Source organism: Ursus maritimus, unplaced genomic scaffold, assembly GCF_017311325.1.
Source record: "Ursus maritimus isolate PB19 unplaced genomic scaffold, ASM1731132v1 scaffold_17, whole genome shotgun sequence".
NCBI classification, from domain to species: domain Eukaryota; kingdom Metazoa; phylum Chordata; class Mammalia; order Carnivora; family Ursidae; genus Ursus; species Ursus maritimus.
The window spans coordinates 18,369,486-18,388,653 of record NW_024424119.1 but is presented as its reverse complement, the minus strand read 5'-3'; the positions used below and the strand labels follow the sequence as shown (position 1 = coordinate 18,388,653).

General features: G+C 33.9%; 2 protein-coding genes across 3 annotated transcripts in view; one reads left to right on the top strand and one right to left on the bottom strand.

Annotated features, from left to right (window-relative positions):
- IFT74 (intraflagellar transport 74) overlaps nucleotides 1–19,168 on the bottom strand; it is an 80,781-nt gene that overhangs the window by 39,562 nt on the left and 22,051 nt on the right. For both annotated transcript variants that reach the window (XM_008695080.2, XM_008695081.2), the window contains 4 exons: nucleotides 9,687–9,825; nucleotides 8,423–8,485; nucleotides 4,381–4,524; nucleotides 2,959–2,999 (listed from right to left, as the gene is read on the bottom strand). In XM_008695080.2, the coding sequence (XP_008693302.1) occupies nucleotides 2,959–2,999; nucleotides 4,381–4,524; nucleotides 8,423–8,485; nucleotides 9,687–9,825 (387 nt within the window). The remainder of the gene's footprint in view (nucleotides 1–2,958; nucleotides 3,000–4,380; nucleotides 4,525–8,422; nucleotides 8,486–9,686; nucleotides 9,826–19,168) is intronic.
- Nucleotides 12,372–17,714, top strand: LRRC19 (leucine rich repeat containing 19). Its single transcript, XM_008695078.1, has 5 exons — nucleotides 12,372–12,389; nucleotides 13,252–13,341; nucleotides 14,927–15,440; nucleotides 16,143–16,328; nucleotides 17,043–17,714. Exons 2-5 carry the CDS (start codon nucleotides 13,261–13,263, stop codon nucleotides 17,369–17,371), a joined length of 1,110 nt encoding a protein of 369 aa, XP_008693300.1. The 5' UTR covers nucleotides 12,372–12,389; nucleotides 13,252–13,260; the 3' UTR covers nucleotides 17,372–17,714.

Here is a 19,168-nt window from a genome sequence, read left to right as displayed (position 1 = left end):
AAAAAAAAATACATGGAAACAAATGAAAAGAGAGAAGTATACAGCAATACAGCACTTTCTCAAGAAGGAAGAAAAGTCTCAAATACCCAACCTAACCTTACCCCTAAAGGAGCTGGACAAAGAATAACAAATAAAGCCTAAAGCCCAGCAGGAGGAAAGAAATAATAAAGATTAGAGCAGAAATCAATGATATAGAAACAACAACAAAAAAAGCAAAACAGTAGAACAGAGCGACAAAACTAGGTGCTGGTTCTTTGAAAGAATGTATAAGATCTATATACCCCTACTAGTCAGACTTATCAAAATGAAAAGAGAAAGGACCCAAACAAATAAAATCATAAATGAGAGAGGAGAGATAACAACCAACACCAAAGAAATACAAACAATTATAAGAGCACATGATGAGCAATTATATGCCAACAAAAAGGGCAATCTGGAAGATACAGATGCATTCCTAGAAACATATACACTACCAAAACTGAAACAGGAACAAACAGAAAATCTGAACAGACCCATCACTAGCAAAGAAATTGGAGCAGTAATCAAAAATCTCCCAACAAACAAGAGTCCAGGGCTGGATGGCCTCCTGGCAGAATTCTACCAAACATTTTAAGAAGAATTAATAACTATTTTTCTGAAGCTGTTTCAAAAAAATAGAAATGGAAGGAAATCTTCCAAACTCATTCTATGAAGCCAGAATTACCTTGATCCCAAAACCAGACAAACTGTGCACCAGAAAGGAGAATTATAGACCAATATTCCTGATGAACATGAATGCAAAAACTCTTACCAAGATACTAGCTAACAGGATCCAACAGTACATTAAAAGGATTATTCACCACAACCAAGTGGGATTTAGTCCTGGGCTGCAAGGGTGGTTCAATATCCTCAAATCAATCCATGTGATACATCACATTAATAAAAGAAAGGACAAAAACCATATGATACTCTCAATAGATGCAGAAAAAGCATTTGACAAAATACAGTATCCTTTCTTGATAAAAGCTCTCTGCAGTATAGCGATAGAAGGAACATACCTCATTATCATAAAAGCCACACATGAAAAACCCACAGCTAATATCATTCTCAATGGGGAAAAACTGACCTTTTCCCCTAAGGTCAGGAACACGACAGGGATGTCCGCTCTCAACACTGCTGTTCAACATAGTACTGGATGTCTTAGCCTCAGCAATCAGACAATGAAAAGAAATAAAAGGCATCCAAATCGGCAAAAAAGAACTCAAACTTTCACTCTTCTCAAATGACACGATACTCTATGTGGAAAACCCAAAAGATTCCACCCAAAACCTGCTAGAACTGATATAGGAATTCAGCAATGTCTCAGGATATAAAATCAATGCACAGACAAAATCAGGGGCATTCAGGGTATTATGGCCATAGACATAGGGGAAGAGATGAAAAATAAAACAAGATGAAACCAGACAGGGAGACAAACCATAAGACACTCTTAATCATAGGAAACAAACTGAGGGTTGCTGGAGGGGAGGGAGATGGAAGGATGGGGTAACTGGGTGACGGACATTAAAGAAGGCATGTGATGTAATGAGCAATGGGTATAAGACTGATGAATCACAGGCCTGTACCTCTGAAACCAATAATACATTAAATGTTAATTAATAGAACTTAAATTAAAAAATGTTTTTAAAAATACAGTTAACCAAGACTTAGGAAAAAAAAAATCAATGTACAAAAATCAGTTGCATTTCTATACACTAACAATGAAACAGAGGAAAGACAAATCAAGGAATCAATCCCACTTACAATTGCATCAAAACCCATAAGATACCTAGGAATAAATCTGACCAAAGAGGTAAAGGATCTGTACTCTGAAAATATATGTTCACACAAAACCTGTACAACAATGTTCATACCAGCATGATCCATCATAGGCAAAAATGGAAACAATCCAAATGCCATCAACTGATAACTGGATAAGTATGGCATAACCACACAATGCATTATTATTTGCCTCCCCCCAAAAAAGGAAATTTTTTTTAAAAGATTTTATTTATTTATTTGACAAAGAGAGAGGCAGCCAGCGAGAGAAGGAACACAAGCAGGGGGAGTGGGAGAGGAAGAAGCAGGCTCCCAGCGGAGGAGCCTGATGTGGGACTTGATCCCAGGACTCTGGGATCACGCCCTGAGCCGAAGGCAGACGCTTAACGACTGAGCCACCCAGGTGCCCCCAAAAAAGGAAATTAAATACTAATGCATACTACAACACAGATGAACCTTGAAAACATTTTGCTGAGTGAAAGAATCCAGCCACAAAGGACCACATATTGTATGATTCCGTGTGTATAAAACATCCAGAATAGGTTACTCTACAGGGACATAAAGTAGAATGGTTACCTAGGGCTAGGAGTGGTGGATGAGGGGGATGAGGAAAGGGATGCTGGGTCTTACCAGGGAGATTAAACTGTTCTAAAAGTTACTGAGGTGATAGTTGGACAATTCTGAATATACTAAAAACCTCTGAATTGTACACTTTAAATATATGAATTGTATGGTATGTATTATACCTTAATAAAGCTATGTTTTAAAAATAGGGGCACCTGGGTAGCTTGGCTGGTTAAGCTTCTAGCTCTTGATTTCAGGTCAGGTCATGATTTCAGGGTCGTGAGATGAAGCTCCACATTGGGCTCTGCACTGGATGTGGAGCCTGCTTTAAGAATCTCTCTCTCCCTCTGCCCCTCCCCACACTCAGCTCACACTCTCTCTCGCTCTCTCAAAAATAATAATAATTATATAACACAATGGCTCTTAACTAAACATTAAAAGAAATATTTAAAGCTGTAAATAAGATCGAAAGCTGCATCAATATTACCAGTGTGAACTACAGGAAAAAATAACTGTAAAATGTACCTATTACACATTTAGAATGTAATTTAAAAGATGTGAAATGGATGTAATATGTCCTATTATAAATGTACTTACTGTCGCTCCATGCTGGCTATTTCCTGATTATCTTCTTTAACCTATAAAGGCATAAACAGAAAATAATACTTAAAGAATTACTTATTGTTAGGGTACCTTAAACATCATTTCCTTCTAAGGTATACTGTACTAAAATGTCAGATGTAGTCTCTTTCTTGAAACCTATTTCTTAAAATTCAACCTTTGAAGTTAAAAAACACATCATTAAGGACTATTCACAGGTTTTTCCTTTTTCCTCAATGGAAGGATGATGACTGATACAGCTGTACCTATCCACATGGCACCATGAGGTTAACATGTCTTCACGCCTGGAACAGTTTACATAAATATCCAGGATTTCCAGGATTTCTGAGACTGTCTCCCCTCATCCCCCCAACCCACACATGCAAGGCAGGGGTTGACAGATTTAGCAATTTCCATTACAACTGAATTTCAGATAAACAAGGAATAACTTTAAGGGCATATATATACCATGCCCTAATATACCATGCATACAAACACACACACACACACACACACACACACACACACACACTTACTCTAAACATTATTCACCGCTTTCTGAAATTAAAATTTAACTAGTTGTTCTGTATTTCATCTGACGATCCTATCCCAAGATCACACTCTCCCTCCCCCGCCTCCAGTGATCTCTTTCCAAGGAACTTCAGAGATTCTAGATTTTAATACCTTTCTAGAATGATTCTAATACTTAAATAGCTCCCAAGTTGATTCTAAGGTTCTTCCAAACCACTTGGGTTCAACCTAAGAACACAAAGGAGTCTCATTTGTAGGTTCCTGATGGGTGCTGTTTCCAAATATATATGTATCTCTCCTAAGGGCCCTATAGTTAGGGTGTCTCATTATAAATAACAGGCTAATTATAACTTGGTGCTAAATCAAAGCTAGCCTTGGGTAGTAATAAAGCTACTGAATACATGTGACACAACTTGGTGACATACTGTGATTTCATAGGACATTTTAATTCCATTCACTTCATGGAGACACTGATAATAATAATCACAGAAATTCACTAGCCTTGGAGCATTTCATTTTCTAAATATGAAGCCCCAAACCAATAATGGAACAGATCTTCAGTAAGATCATCTAATTGTTAACTGACCAATAAAGAGGGCTTTCAGTTTCCTTATATGGATCCAAAAGATGAAAAAAATGGCCAAAATGTGCACAAAGACCATATAAAATTGGGATTTAAATCAAGAAACAGTTTATATGAGAAAAGACTTTCACCTAGATTTTCTTGGTCAAATAGTTCATCTCAGTTTAGAGGAAACTCACTTTTCACTGTTTTTTCAGACAATAAACTTACTGGCTTTTTGTTCAATTCATATGCCTTACATTAAATAAATCAATACATTTACCACATCTTGATATAGGAGAATAAGTAATTTTGTTTTTTTCTACCTGCTTAAGTAATCTCTCTCTTTCTTCCATTGGAGATCCCATGATTTTGTCTTCAGCAATCATTTGGTCTCGATGAGACTCCAATTCATAAAGTTTTTCATGCAGCAAAACAGCCTCCTGTTTTACCTGGGAGTGTGCCATTTCCTGAAGGGCACAAAAAGAAGAAAAAACTATTCTCATATAGGTTTCAGTTTATAAGAATAAGGACAAATTTAAACCATCAGCATTTTTAAATAGAGATATCAAATATCTATAGTACTCAATGACGCTACAAAGCACATTTGTAAATTGGAAGAATAAAAATAAACCCCTATTCCTTCATAAGCTATTTTCAGTCTAAGATTCATAAGAAGATGGTAGTTTATCTTCTAAATATAAGACCTGAACGAAGATAAGACATCTCTACCAATGGAAAGATAATAAAGAAAATGTCACAATATATGTACAACTTAAACCATAATATTAAATTTGAAGTCCGAAGAACTGATCTCTAGAGGGAATATATTTCCATATATATATATATGGACTATATATATGGACTACATATATATATATATATATATATATATATATATATATATGGTCCTATACATACTCTAATATGATGTTATATAGGTTGAACTGTGTCATCCAAAGAGATATGTTGAAGTCCTGGTAATCTCCAATACCTGTGAATGGGACCTAACTTGGAAACGGGGTCTTTGCCAATTTAGTCAAGTTAAGATGAGGACCCTAATACTCTAATCCAGTATGACTGGTGTCCTTATAAGAGAAGACATACAGGCAGAGACACAGAAGGAGAATGCCATGTGATGACACAGGCAGAAACTGGTATAATGCAGCTAAAATAAAGGAATGACTGCCCAGAATTGATAAGCACCACCAGAAGCTAGGAAGAGGTCAGGAAAGATTCTAACAGAGTCTCAGAGGAAACGGCTCTGCTGTCACCTTGATTTTAGATTTCTGGGCTCTAGAACTGTGAGAAAATTTGTTGTTTTAAGCCACCCAGTTGGTGTTACTTTATTACAGCAGCACTAGGAAATTAATACACAAGAGCAGAATAGTTATTGTATATTCACCACTATCCTACTGTTCACGGAGAGAAAATAAGGGCTGTGGTAACTTTATTAGATAACCAGAAAGAGCTAGGGATGTTGATAGTGATGAGGAGGAGCAAGAAAATTGCATTTGAAGCTGTTATTTATTAATCACTTGTTCTGTGCCAGGCACTATACTCCATGTTCTTTATATACTATCTCTAATCCTCAAAGCAACTCTATCAGATAATATTATCATCTCTGTTTTATATATGAAGAGACTGAGGATCTGAGATCTAAATAGTTTTCTAAGTTAACAAACATAAAAGTGAATGATGATATCTCAAACTAGGTCCGTAGCATGAATGAGACAAATTTTAAAGAGGCAAGACCTCCTCTTTTTTGAAAGCCAAAGAGAAGGACTCTTAAAAGGAAAAAGTGAATTAGAGGAAATGTTTGAAAGTCTATTTAAAAAGCATAACATAGGGGCACCTGGCTGGCTCAGCTGATGGAGAGTGGGACTCTTGATCTCAAGGGTTGTGGGTTTGGGCCCCATGTCGGGCATGGAGATTACTTAAAAATAAAATCTTGGGGGAAAAAAAAAGCATCATATATATATAACTCAAAGTAACAGATTAGCTTCAGGTGAAAAAGTGTGATAATGAAATACAGATGGAAGAAATGTATGTATTTTGGGGTATCCCTTTTCATAGTTATCTCCCCCTTCCTTTTGCTTAATCATCCTAAAGACTTGTTCAAATTGCATCTCAATAAAACTGTTCCTCAATAAAACTCATATTGATCTTTCACCTGGTTTTTTCGCACCATAGTGAACTGAGTAAGTAATACTTAGCACAGTAGATATTCAATAAATACTAGCTGAGTGATATTTAACATACTGTGTTTTTGAAGAACAAAAAAAAAAAACAAGGAAACTGGCAAAAGTTAAATAAAATTAGTGACTTATATACTCTTTTTTTTTTTAATATTTTATTTATTTGAGAGAGAGAAAGCAAGCAGGGTGAGAAGAGGGAGAGGGACAAACAGACTCTGAGCTGAGCACAGAGCCTGACACAGGGCTTGATCTCAAGACCATGAGATCGTGACCTGAGCTGAAATCAAGAGTCAGATGCTTAACTGACTGAGCTACCCTGTCGCCTCACTATTTATATATTCTTGATTTGAGACTACTGTAAGTTTTTATAAAATTTCATGTTATTGTAGGCATACATGTGCTGATGCCAAAAAGTGGCATCAATACAAACACTAAATCCAAGAATATAGCTTACACCTCTTCCTGCAGAAACTAAATTTGCCAAGTGAAGTAAGACTTGACATTCCCCACACACCTTAAAACAGATAGTGAGGAATTCTGCAGGCCAGCTGTGTTAATACTAAATGTGATCGTCATTCTTCTAAGCATATTTCTATTACCAGAGATATCCAAAAAATAAAAATTATATATACTCACATGTAGACCATCAGTGTAGAAAACCATCTTGATAATTTTTTAAAAGATTTTATTTATTTACTTGACAGAGAGAGAGAAAGAGTGAGTATGAGCAGGGGGGAGGAGCAAGGGGAGAGGGAGAAGCAAGGGGAGTCCAACGTGGAACTCAGTCCCAGGACCCTGGGATCATGACCTGAGTGGAAGGCAGAGGCTTACCTGACTGAGCCACCCAGGGGCCCCTTAATATTTTTAAGCAAACTACTTTTTCAACAGCAAATCTCCAAAAGAATTACAAAATACTCAACGCTTACTTCTTGTGCAAAAGAGGTAACAGCAATCCTGTCAATCTATAATTGTTACTAATCCTATCATCATGATACCTACCTGAATCCACAGGAAATCAGGAAAGGCAGGCAAGGTTTGAGGTATAGACAGTATACTGAAGTGTAAAGGACACGAAAAAGGTAGTTCACAGAAAAAGAAATACATTGACCAACAAATATATAAAGAAATACTCAATTTCATGCATAACTAACTGAAAATTAAAACAAGATTGAAATTTTTACCATTAAACTAGCAAAAATGAAAAAAGTGAGTAATGGTGCTATTAACGAGTGCATGGGAAAACAGGCACTCTCATACATTCAGTCTAGAAGTAGGACCTTTTTGGAAGGCAATTTGGTAACCTTACATTTTAGAAGTGTGTATTTATCTTTTGACCCATTACAAGAAAGTTATCTTAAGACATATTCCTTTAACTTTGTATAAAATGCATGTTTTCACTGCAGCATTGTTTATAATCCCCAAAAAACTAAAAGAACTATGAACAACCTATTCATCTACAAGGCTGTGTTATAGTCATGCAATGTAACACAATGCAGTAATTTAAAATAATGAAGGAGATCTCGGAGAGCTGATATGGATAGACATTCAAGAGAGAATGTTAGGTGAAAACAAACAAAACCAAGCTGTAGACAGCATTTTAAATGGATTCCCTCTTGAGGTTTTCTACAGCAATAAAACCAAAATAGGATTATAAAATTGTTGTAAAGATTAAATGACAATGCTGGTGATCTATGTAAAGAGGTCAAAAAAGCACAGAATAGGCACTCAAACAATACAAAGTAGTTCTGTCTGGAAAGAGGGAAAAGAAACAGGCATTTTCATTTTCATTTTTTTTTTTTACCATAAACATGTTTTTTTTTTAAATTAAAACTGCTTTAAACAAATAACAAATAGCAAGCATTTACATTTTTATAGTGATGAACTATCTCTCTCCCTCTTCAATTCTTTTTAAACTCTTGTTCATGTCTTTAAATTATCATTAGATTTTGCATGCCTCAGAAAGGCAGAATCATTTTGCACACAGTAGGTACTCAATAACTAAATCTAATTTCTTACCAAAGTAGGATATTTATGGTGCTGATGGGAAAAAAATTATACTACTCTTAGTAAACTATTAAATATATACTTGAATGAGTTCCTTTAATATACTTAGCTGAATTATCTTTTGTAGTTGAGTAATATAAGAACCCTTATTTGATTTTATACTTACAGCTTCCAAGCTCTCTTTTTTCATGTTCAGTGAATCTAGTTGTTGCTGAAGTGTGTCTAACTCCTAAGAAAAAGGAAAAAAGTAAATATATATACAAGTTATATTTAGAGTAATATGTTTCTGTTTCTTAGCATTTCAAATATGGATGTGACAAAGTAAATTTTACAAACATATTCAACTCTTATCTTGCTATTGACTAGAATTTATTAATATTATTTCTATTTTTGCCAATTTCTTTCATTATTCCTACAAAATTTGCCATGATCTACCTTTAAAAATACTTTATGAGCTTGTCAAAGGTAGCCAGACCTTTTCACAGTGCATCAACAGTTTCAAAAATATTAAACATCAGAAGCCTTCAAATTAATGATGTTATTGTTTAAAGTTATGATTTTTAATTTTGATTTGTAAAACCATGTTTCCGTATCTTTTGCCTAATTTCTTTTAGGGCCAAGACATGTAATAATTTACATGACTCACTCCTAGGGACAAGACTTTTAAGCTGATTATTCAAAAACCACTGTGGAAGTTTAACTATATTTTGATGGTATTTCGGCATTTCTATAATACTCTTTCTTCAGTGTTTCATTTTATCTTATAAACCCTAAAATATTATATTAAATTGTCAATGAAGTAATATCTGAGAAACCAGAACTACATTCACTTTTGGCATCTGTGGGGACTAATTCTTTGTTAACTGTTTAACTAAGGTTCATCTGGGTATGTAAGGGCACTAACTTGCAAATCTGAGTCATCACCATGACTGAATGTTGGGAGAACTCTCAATAACCCCTCAGAGCAGGCTCCCAGATTGCTTAAACACCATGATTGGCTTATTTGAACACCATGTTCAAATCAAGAACAGAGAGGTAAAAGATGTGCTGCTTATTAGGCAGGAAAGAAAGAAGTAAATATCCCTATGGCTCTGGTATATGAGGTTTTTTGTTATTTCTATTAGCAGTGCATTAAAAAAAAAAACAAGTGTTTTCATGTATCTATGTGATGTGCAAAAGTGAAAGATGCATATAAATGAACAAATAATACAGTAAGATTTGGTCATCATTCAGCATAAGAAAATGAAGTTTTCTAGATTAGTGCTTCTCAAATTTAAATGTCCATCTATACGAATTATCTGGGGACCTTGTTAAATTAAGATTCTGATCAGTAAGTCTAGTCAAGTTCTCAGGGATGCCAATGCTGCCTACCTTCAGACCATATAGTAGCAAGACTGCTATATGCTGGACGGAGTAGTGGTTAGTATTACCTGCAACAATTTCTCATTTGTGGTTTTCATTTCTATGTACTTGACTTGTTTTTCAGGAGACATGTTTTTGATAATGCCATCTGCTGCTTGTTTTTCCTGTTCAACTTCTTCTTCTACACTTCTAATTTGTTTTTCCTTCCTGAAATCAAAAGTATCCAATATTCCTCTTACTACATTGAGGGGAATAACATCAATTAATTTTACTCAGGTCATGGTCTCAACTAAATAGGGTAAAGTTATTCAATATAGTTTGTAATCCTTATAGATGTACAAAAAATTCTATTTGGAGAACAAACTGGTGGTTGCCAGAGGAAAGAGGGGCATGGGCAAAAATGGGTGAAGGGGAGTGGGAGGTACAAGCTTCTACTTATGGAGGGAATAAGTCACAGGGATGAAAAGTACAGCATAGGTAATAGAGTGAACAGTATTGTAATAGTGCTGTATGACAATGGTAACTTGTGGTGAGCATTGCATAACATATGGAACTGTTGAATCACAACATTGTGCACCTGAGACTTAAATTAACATTTTGTGTCAACTATACTTTAATTAAAAATTAAGAAAATAAGAAAATCCCTTACACTTCCAAAAAAAAAAAAAAAAAAAACTGTCCCCATCAGCACAGGCTTATTTTACATATTTCTCTTTTCAATCCCCAAATCCTTCTATTTCCTTACTATTCATATTACTTTCTTATAAGAAAACACAAAGATTATCACAGAAAACCCTTAAAGCCTTGTACATATGAAAATGTATTTACACTTTGTCATACCCTCAAGACAAATAAGACAATTCTAGAATAGTGGTTTTCAAACATCTTTTAGCTACAGAATTTCGTTGACCAAATGAAATCTTGTATTGTAGTTCAACACGTAAATGATAAAAGTAACACAGCTCTGACTGATCTTTTTTTTTTTTTCAAGATTTTATTTATTTATTTGACAGAGAGAGAGAGAGAGAGAGACAGCCAGAGGGAGAGGGAACACAAGCAGGGGGAGTGGAAAGGAAGAAGCAGGCTCCCAGCAGGGGAGCCTGATGCAGGGCTTGATCCCAGAACACTGGGATCACGCCCTGAGCCAAAGGCAGATGCTTAAGGACTGAGCCACACCCAAGTGCCCCAGCTCTGACTGCTCTTAGAGTAGGGAGACCTACAGTGCAATTTGATTAAAAAAAAAATCATAACTTTAGATTAATAATATATTTTGCTTACCTACTAAATTAAAATTTGTACTCCAAAAGTTATCAACTATATTTTAGCAGTGCAAAATAATAAGTTAATGTCTCCAAAAATGTAACAGAAATATCATAAATTTAATCATATAAGAGTAATAGTCATTATATTAATTACAAACAATAACCATCTTTATCATATAATCACAAGAAATACCAGTGATATGCCACTTATTACCTAAGGCAAGGTCAATTATCAATAGTACGGAATTTTTCTCTAGAATTCTGAAAGAATTCTCTAAAATTTTGAAAAAAACAAAAAGATGCTAGTTATCATGTAAATACTTCAAATTTACATACAAAAAGACACTTGAAGATAAATGTTTAGTCTCAATATCAAAACTTGTACTTTGAGTTTCAAAATAGGAGTATTCTATTTAATCTTTCACTTGTAGTTATCAACTAATACAGTTTTCACAATCGTTCTCTAAGCCCTACAGATTCACCTATTCCCCACACACTTTTTACAATGCCAGAATAAAATAGTCTAAACTCAGAAATTTTCCTACAAACAACATCTCATAATAACCCAATAAAAGATGAACAAAATCAAACAAACAACCTGGAATTTCTATTTATTTTTGTCTATTGGACAAGGAGTGATAGCATCACTTTGAACTTCAATTACTACTGTATAACAAATGTGTATGCTGCTAAATTTATATGGGTTTATGGGCTCATAGAACTTTTAAGCAGAAAAGGTCATCAATTTCAATCTCTTTGTTTCACAGATTAAGGATACTGAGGCTCCTGGGAGTTAATCTTTTGGAACTAACTCATTCTGAACTCCATGATTATTCACTATCAACGATGAATCTTAACCATGTTTTTGCCTGATATATCTGTCTACTGTAGTTACATGGTAACTAGTGTTATACAGCATTCCATTTTACAGAGGGGAAGCTGCAGCACAAGGAAGGTAACTCATTTTTTGAAGGCCACAATATGGCCAGCGTCAGGTCTTTTGCCGCTCTGAGCACTTTGCCCCTATTATAGCTTGGCAGTAAAACCACCAATGACAGTATAATAAAAATGAGTGAACACAGTTGAAACAGAAATACAAAACTCGAGGGTATCTTTTCAACTTGAATCCTTCTAAACACAAAATACCTTTAGGACTAACTTTAAATCACTCTAACAATATATCTTTCCAAGTATGCATTTTCAATATTATATACTTTAACTTGCAAAGTAGATCTGCTAATATTGACGTTTTTCAAGAGTAATTAAGAAACACAAGGGTTAAGCAAAGCACTTTACTTGTTATGCTAAAAAAGTCAAAGATGACTAAGGAATTATTCTTCTAGTCAATCTTTTGCTAAGGAAGGCTAGCTTTTTTTTTTAATCACATGTTCATTGGGTACAAAGGTTAAAGCATACTGAAATGCAACCATATGACACACTTTTAATGGTGTAGAAGAAACAGAGTAGATTCCTTAGCACACAAGTCTCAGAGAAAAGAAAAAAGTAAAGGTAAGATCCCATATATTTACAGGTTTGATGGTTGCTGGTGAATTTTAAAAAAACAAACCATATTTAGGTTTGTTAATCTACAAAAATCTTTAATACGTGACAAAAGAGCAGAAAATATATCTTTGCATGGTCTACCTTAGAAATATAAACATGGGACGTGGCCAAAAAATCTTTTCCAAATAAATTTATAATGTAATATAAAGTAATTAATTTTCTTTTGGGAAATAAAAAAGGTTTCATCTAACTAATCAAATTTATAAGATCTTTTTATTCTGAAATATGCTAATCACAGAGCATTCTGAAGGTGACATTAACTTAAAAGCAAATTTACATGATGAAAAAAGACCAAAATTATAAGTAACTATGTTTGGAAAATGAAGAGACAGAAAGCATACATTCGATGGATTGAAGATGAAGGTAGGGAGTGTTTGAAAAAGAGCTCAAGGCTCTCATCTCCCACAGTTTTAAGTCAATAGATTATATCAATAGACAATGTCTAAAAATAAAAAAACAAAAAATAGCAATATAAGCATATACTTAAACATGTACATATACATATAGTCTTGACTAACTTTCATGTACATATATTAAAATTTTAAAAAAAGGTAACCACTTCACTTGTTTTAAAGTTCTTTTCAATTGATCCAGGAACTAATGAGACATTCGAAAAATACTTTCATTTGCCAGTTACTTTTCAGTTTAAGATTAAAGTGCACGGAGGGTTCGGGAACATGTACTTGTTTCACCCTTCACATATTTTAAGAAAAAATGGATTTAAAAGGAGAAAAAGGAAATCAAAACATCCTCAATACTCTCTAAAGTTCTTCTCCTATTGAGATGAAAATACTCTCTTTTCTATCAGGCCTGCGATATGAAAGCTACATGCATCACCATCTTGCTTTGGCCCCTCTCCCTGCTATTATTATCAGACGAAAGCCAGTCTTCTAAAACAGTAAGTTTTTACAATCAAACTAGTGAAAATATTTTCAAAGGTATACTTTGTATACATTTAGTAAAACATCCCAAGGCAATTGAAGCAAAAATAATAATAATAATAATAATCTAAGCTATCAAAAGTAATTGGTTAGCGGTGTATATTCAAAATCTGTGATATGTGAGCTAGATTCTAATTTGACAAAAGCAGTCTTCATTTTATTTAAACTAAGTTCTTTAACAGTTGGTTAAAGAAGTCTGTAAGTTTTCACTATAAAATCTGATATTAGTTTCAGGATATAAATACCACTCTTTTATTTATATATTTTTTAAAGTAATCTCTGTGCTTGAAATGGGGCTCAAACTCAGGACCCTGAGGTCAAGAGTCATACATTCTACAGACCAAGCCAGCCAGGCATCCCTAAACATAACTCTTTAAAATGTAGGAAACGTTTTTTAAAAATCATATATTTATGAGGAAAATTATTGTTGTTGCATTATTATTATTATGGGAATACTTCAATTGCAAAACAGTCAAAATAAGAACTATTTTTTTGGATCTACAGCCACATAAGGAAAGCACTTCATGTTGGCTGGCTCTTAAATTCAATATATGGCTCAATTTCTGTTATAAAATAAATATTTTCTGGGGGCACCTGGCTGGCTCAGTCAGTAGAGCATCTGATTTTTTTTTTTTTTTTTTTTAGATTTTATTTATTTATTTGACAGAGACAGCCAGCGGAGAGGGAACACAAGAAGGGGGGGTGGGAGAGGAAGAAGCAGGCTCCTAGCAGAGGAGCCTGATGTGAGGCTCGATCCCAGAATGCTGGGATCACGCCCTGAGCTGAAGGCAGACGCTTAACGACTGCGCCACCTAGGCACCCCAGAGCATCTGATTCTTGATCCTGGGGTCATGAGTTCAAGCCCAACATTGGCTGTAGAGATCACTTAAAAAAATTAATAAATATTTTATTTTAAAACCCCAAACTTTGAGCTGTTAGCCCTATACTCGGTTATATATTATTATTTCTTAATTATTTAATAGCCCTAGGTGTAGTGTTGGTAGCTCTTTTTAAAAACAACAAATTCTAAAATAATTGCATTATAAATCATGCACAAATGAAATACTATATAAGAGAATTATTTGCCATATATTTCCACATATGTAATGAAGTTATATATAATATATTCTTTCTGTAATGAGTATGTAATAACAGAAGATATCCATATGATTAACTAGAATCTCTTTGCTCAGGTACATGTATCAGAATTTCCTTCATCTTCAGTATTTCATCCCAATGAAGAAATAAAAGTATTTGCTTTACTTTTTTCACACTATAACATCAAAATATTAGAGAGGAAATGTTTTTCTAAAACTACTTTCTTCCAGGGGTGCCTGGGTGGCTCAGTTGGTTAAGCACCCAACTCCTGATTTTACCTCAAGTCATGATCTCAGGATTGTGAGATCTCCCTCTCCCTCCACCCCTCCCCCCCTGTAAAAACAAAACAGAACTATTTCCTTCCAATGTCTAATTACCTGCATATGAAAATTTTGTTAATATTTTTCCTAATTAATGCATTTCTAATTTTTTTTTCTTTTTTAGGAAGTCAAATGTAATTTCACTGACAAGAATTATTCTCTGATTCCAGCGGGTATCAATAAAAATGTTACTATACTTGATCTCAGTTATAACCAAATTACTTTGAATATTACAGACACCACGGTTCTACAGACATACTTTTTACTCACTGAACTCTATTTGACTGAGAACAAGGTCACTATGTTATATAATAATGGCTTTGGTAACCTCTCCAATCTAGAAATTTTAAATATCTGTAGAAACTCCATTCACATAATTCAACAGGGTGCGTTCATGGGCTTAAATAAACTAAAACAGTTACATCTCTGTCAAAACAATATACTTCAACTGAATCCTGATGTATTTGCACCTCTAAAAAACCTGATACTTCTGAATCTGCAAGGCAATTTCATAAGCTATTTTGATGTACCACAACTGTTTCATCTAGAATTAATAATTTTATATGGAAATCCATGGAACTGCTCTTGCAGTCTACTGAATTTGCAGAACTGGTTGAACACATCAAATGTGACACTAGGTAAGCTATCATTATTTAAATGAAGCAAAATCAAAATGTGATTTTTTTATTGTCACACCCCAGGAAAGCTCTCACTTAATGTTTAAAAAAAAAAGAAACTAGTCCTGTTTAAGGGAAGCAGGAAGAAACACTCAAAAGTAATTGTTAAATAGATATTCTTCTTCTGCCTTTTAGGGAAAAAAGGAGAAGAAAAGAAATGTTAATGTTCTATATATGTGAGATGATACTGTCACTTCATGTATTAAGTTTGCAGTTTGCAGTTACTGTCACTTCATGTATTAAGTTTGCAGTCTGAATACAAATACATAAGAGTAATTTTTTTTTGGTATTTCCTTTTCTTAGGATATCTTGCCAGATAGTACGTAAAAACAAGAGCCCTGTTTTCTTAACTGCAAACCATGCTCTGCCTGACATCAAATTTTACCACAATCTTAATCATAACATTTTTACTAACACAAACTAAACAATAAGCAGATACTGCCTTTAAACTATATATATTGTAAAATAAGTTAATAAACAAGGTGAATCTTTCCCTTCTTGTGTTGCTAAGCAAATATAGGAGTTTCTTTCTTATAATCTTTAATAACAACAGGTAGGTATACCAAAAAATTCTAGGTAAAAATAATTATAAAATGCTAGCCATAATAATTTATTAACAACAATAATCCTATTTCCATAATAAATCTTATTCTGATTTACCAGAAAATGAGAACATCACCACGTGCACCTACCCAGATATCCTGAAGTACTACAGTATCAAAACAGTACCTTACAATGCTGAATGCTTCTCAAAATTTCCTCCACTTATAAATGAAGATCTTTATAACCATTTTCAGTCCATTAGCAACTCAACATTTAATAGCTCTTTGAACAACTTAAAAAATTCAGGTAATGTACTGGTTTTTTTGTTGTTTTTTTTTTTAAAGATTTTTTATTTATTTATGTGACAGAGAGACAGCCAGCGAGAGAGGGAACACAAGCAGGGGGAGTGGGAGAGGAAGAAGCGGGCTCCTAGCCGAGGAGCCCGATGTGGGCCTCGATACCGGAACGCCAGGATCACGCCCTGAGCCGAAGGCAGACGCTTAACGACTGCGCTACCCAGGCGCCCCATGGTTTTGAATATTAATATTGCTGAAGGCAGTATACTAAATAAACTGAAGTACTTCTTATTTTTCTAAATAAATTTCTAGAAACAATGTAAAAGAACAATTCCTCACCTCAACAAAAGATTTACAAGATACTAAGTTTCCAAAACTAGGCTCTGCTAGTTACCATCCAAATGCCATTATGCAAACTTATTTAACTTCTCTGAATCTTAGTTTTGACCAAGTAAGTCATAATTCTTAATAAGTATAAGTCAAAGTTCTTTGGTGAATTGATATATAATACCTGCAAAGACAAGTAGTTATTTTGGAAAAAATGTATTTTTTTACCACACTATGAAATATCTTGTGGTTTTAGTAACTTTTGCTTAAAGAAAATTATAATGTTTATTTCCAATACCAATATTATGGAGTTATTAGGACATATGATTATTATTTTATTTTTGTCAATTTAACAAAATCTCTCTCCCTCTCTCTCTCTCTCGGTACTACAATTAAGAACATAAACTTCTTGGAAAAAGCTGGGCTTTTCTTGTTGGTGTGGTAGTCACTGTACTGATGACTTCATTCCTCATCTTTGTTGCTATCAAATGCCCAATATGGTATAATTTTCTGCTTAGTTACAATCATCATCGCCTGGAAGAGCACGAAGCAGAAACCTATGAAGATGGTTTTACTGGAAATTCAAGTTCTCTTTCACAGTCCCCAGATACACACTCTGAAGAAATTACAGTAATATTTGAACGACTACATTCATTTGTGGCAGATGACGACGGGTTTATTGAAGACAAATATATAGATATTCATGAATTACGTGAAGAAAATTAATTCCCTTAAATGCTTGATTTTTTAAAAAATGTTATCAGTTTACTCACAATTTTGACATAAATGGAAATTAGGCATATGACATACCAAACTGTGGCTAGTAGACTTTCATATTAATTGCAACACACATGAATATCATAAAATCATGTTTTTCTCATTGGTACTGAGCAAGTAGGTCCAAATATAGTAACTGACAGTCACAGCTTACAGTGACAATACTAGCATTACTATTTTCAGCAGTATTCAGGAGACCACACATCCTAATAAGGAAAAGACCTAAAGTGATCATTCATTAAAATGAACTGTATCTATTATTAGCCCAGATATTTGATGTAATACATATTAAATTATATTAATGTTTTATTGAGTAGAATCAGTAAAAAATAAAGGTTTTGGGTGGCTCAGTCTCTGATTCTTGGTTTTGGCTCAGGCTCAGGTCTTGATCTTGGTGGGGGCTAGGATCCAGGCCCATGTCGGGCTCTGTGCTCAGTGGTGAGTCTGCTTGTCCCTGTCCTCCCCCTCTGGTTTTTCCCGTCCTTGTGTGCTGTCTCTCTTTCTCAAATAAATAGATAAAATCTTTAGAAAATTTTTTTTAAAAAATAAAGGTTTTGGATCTGTCAAAGTGAAATGCTTAAACATACAACAAAGATTGATTTTATGCTCATAGAATGAATTCATGGATTTGGAAAACATTTTTTTAAATGCTTCCTGAATTATATATATATACACATATACACACACACTTCATTTTTTTTTCCTTCCATAGGGGTGAAAATTAAGTGTATTTATATCTTTTAGAGAAAAGAATATCTCTAAAACACTATAATAAAATACATTTATAGATGAAATAATATGATGTTTTAGAATTTCTCCATCATTATACAGGGAAGGGAGTAGTGCCTAGATGTCTGTATGGACCAGGACTTGATATGAGCTGATGCAGCTGGAAGATGGAGCTGATGGAGCCGGGAGATGATACCAGTATAATAACACTATTTTATTTTTGTGCATGTTCAAATTTTTCTATAATAAAGTTTTAAAAATGCATCTGTACTTGACAGTTTCTCAGAAAAAAGAGACTAAGAATAATGTAGATGTACATTATATTCTGCAGAATAGTCATTTTAAAGGTTATAGCAATAGTAAATTCAGTTCAAATGTCTACTGAGGGAAATAAAAACTGTTTATGATGATATATACTCTGTGAAATAGAACTCACTCACTTATTTATAACCCTTATTTGCTTGTGTTTATAGAAACATGTTTTCAATAAAGGATATAAATGTTTTACATGTAATATTTCCTACTAGATAGTATCAATTGTTTAAAATCTTGATTCTAAGAGTTAGATAATTATGGAAACAAAATGCATCTTTTTATAAATAATCTATTATTTTACCAAAATATCATTTCCTAATTTAAGAGGGAAATATTAATATTTGAAAAATGTAGTAAAATGAAATATAATTATGAATGAGCAAAGACTACATTTAATCTCTTGAGCCTCTAATAATTGAATGTTGGCATATGAAACTGAATTAAAGCCAAGTGTAACGTTACAGTAAAATATTAAAGGCTGTACACTATAACTTATTATGAATAGATGTTCCATAATAAAACAGATGGTTTAGTCATACCACACTAAATGGTCATACTAAAAGAGAAGAGAATAAAATTCTTCGGACCTGCCTTCTCAAGGTATGGCATTACCAGCTCTCTTTGAATGTGTAGCCAAGGTAGATCCTTGTGTTACTGAGATGTTGGCCATCTGATTAACATTCACCTGCTGCATATAAAAGT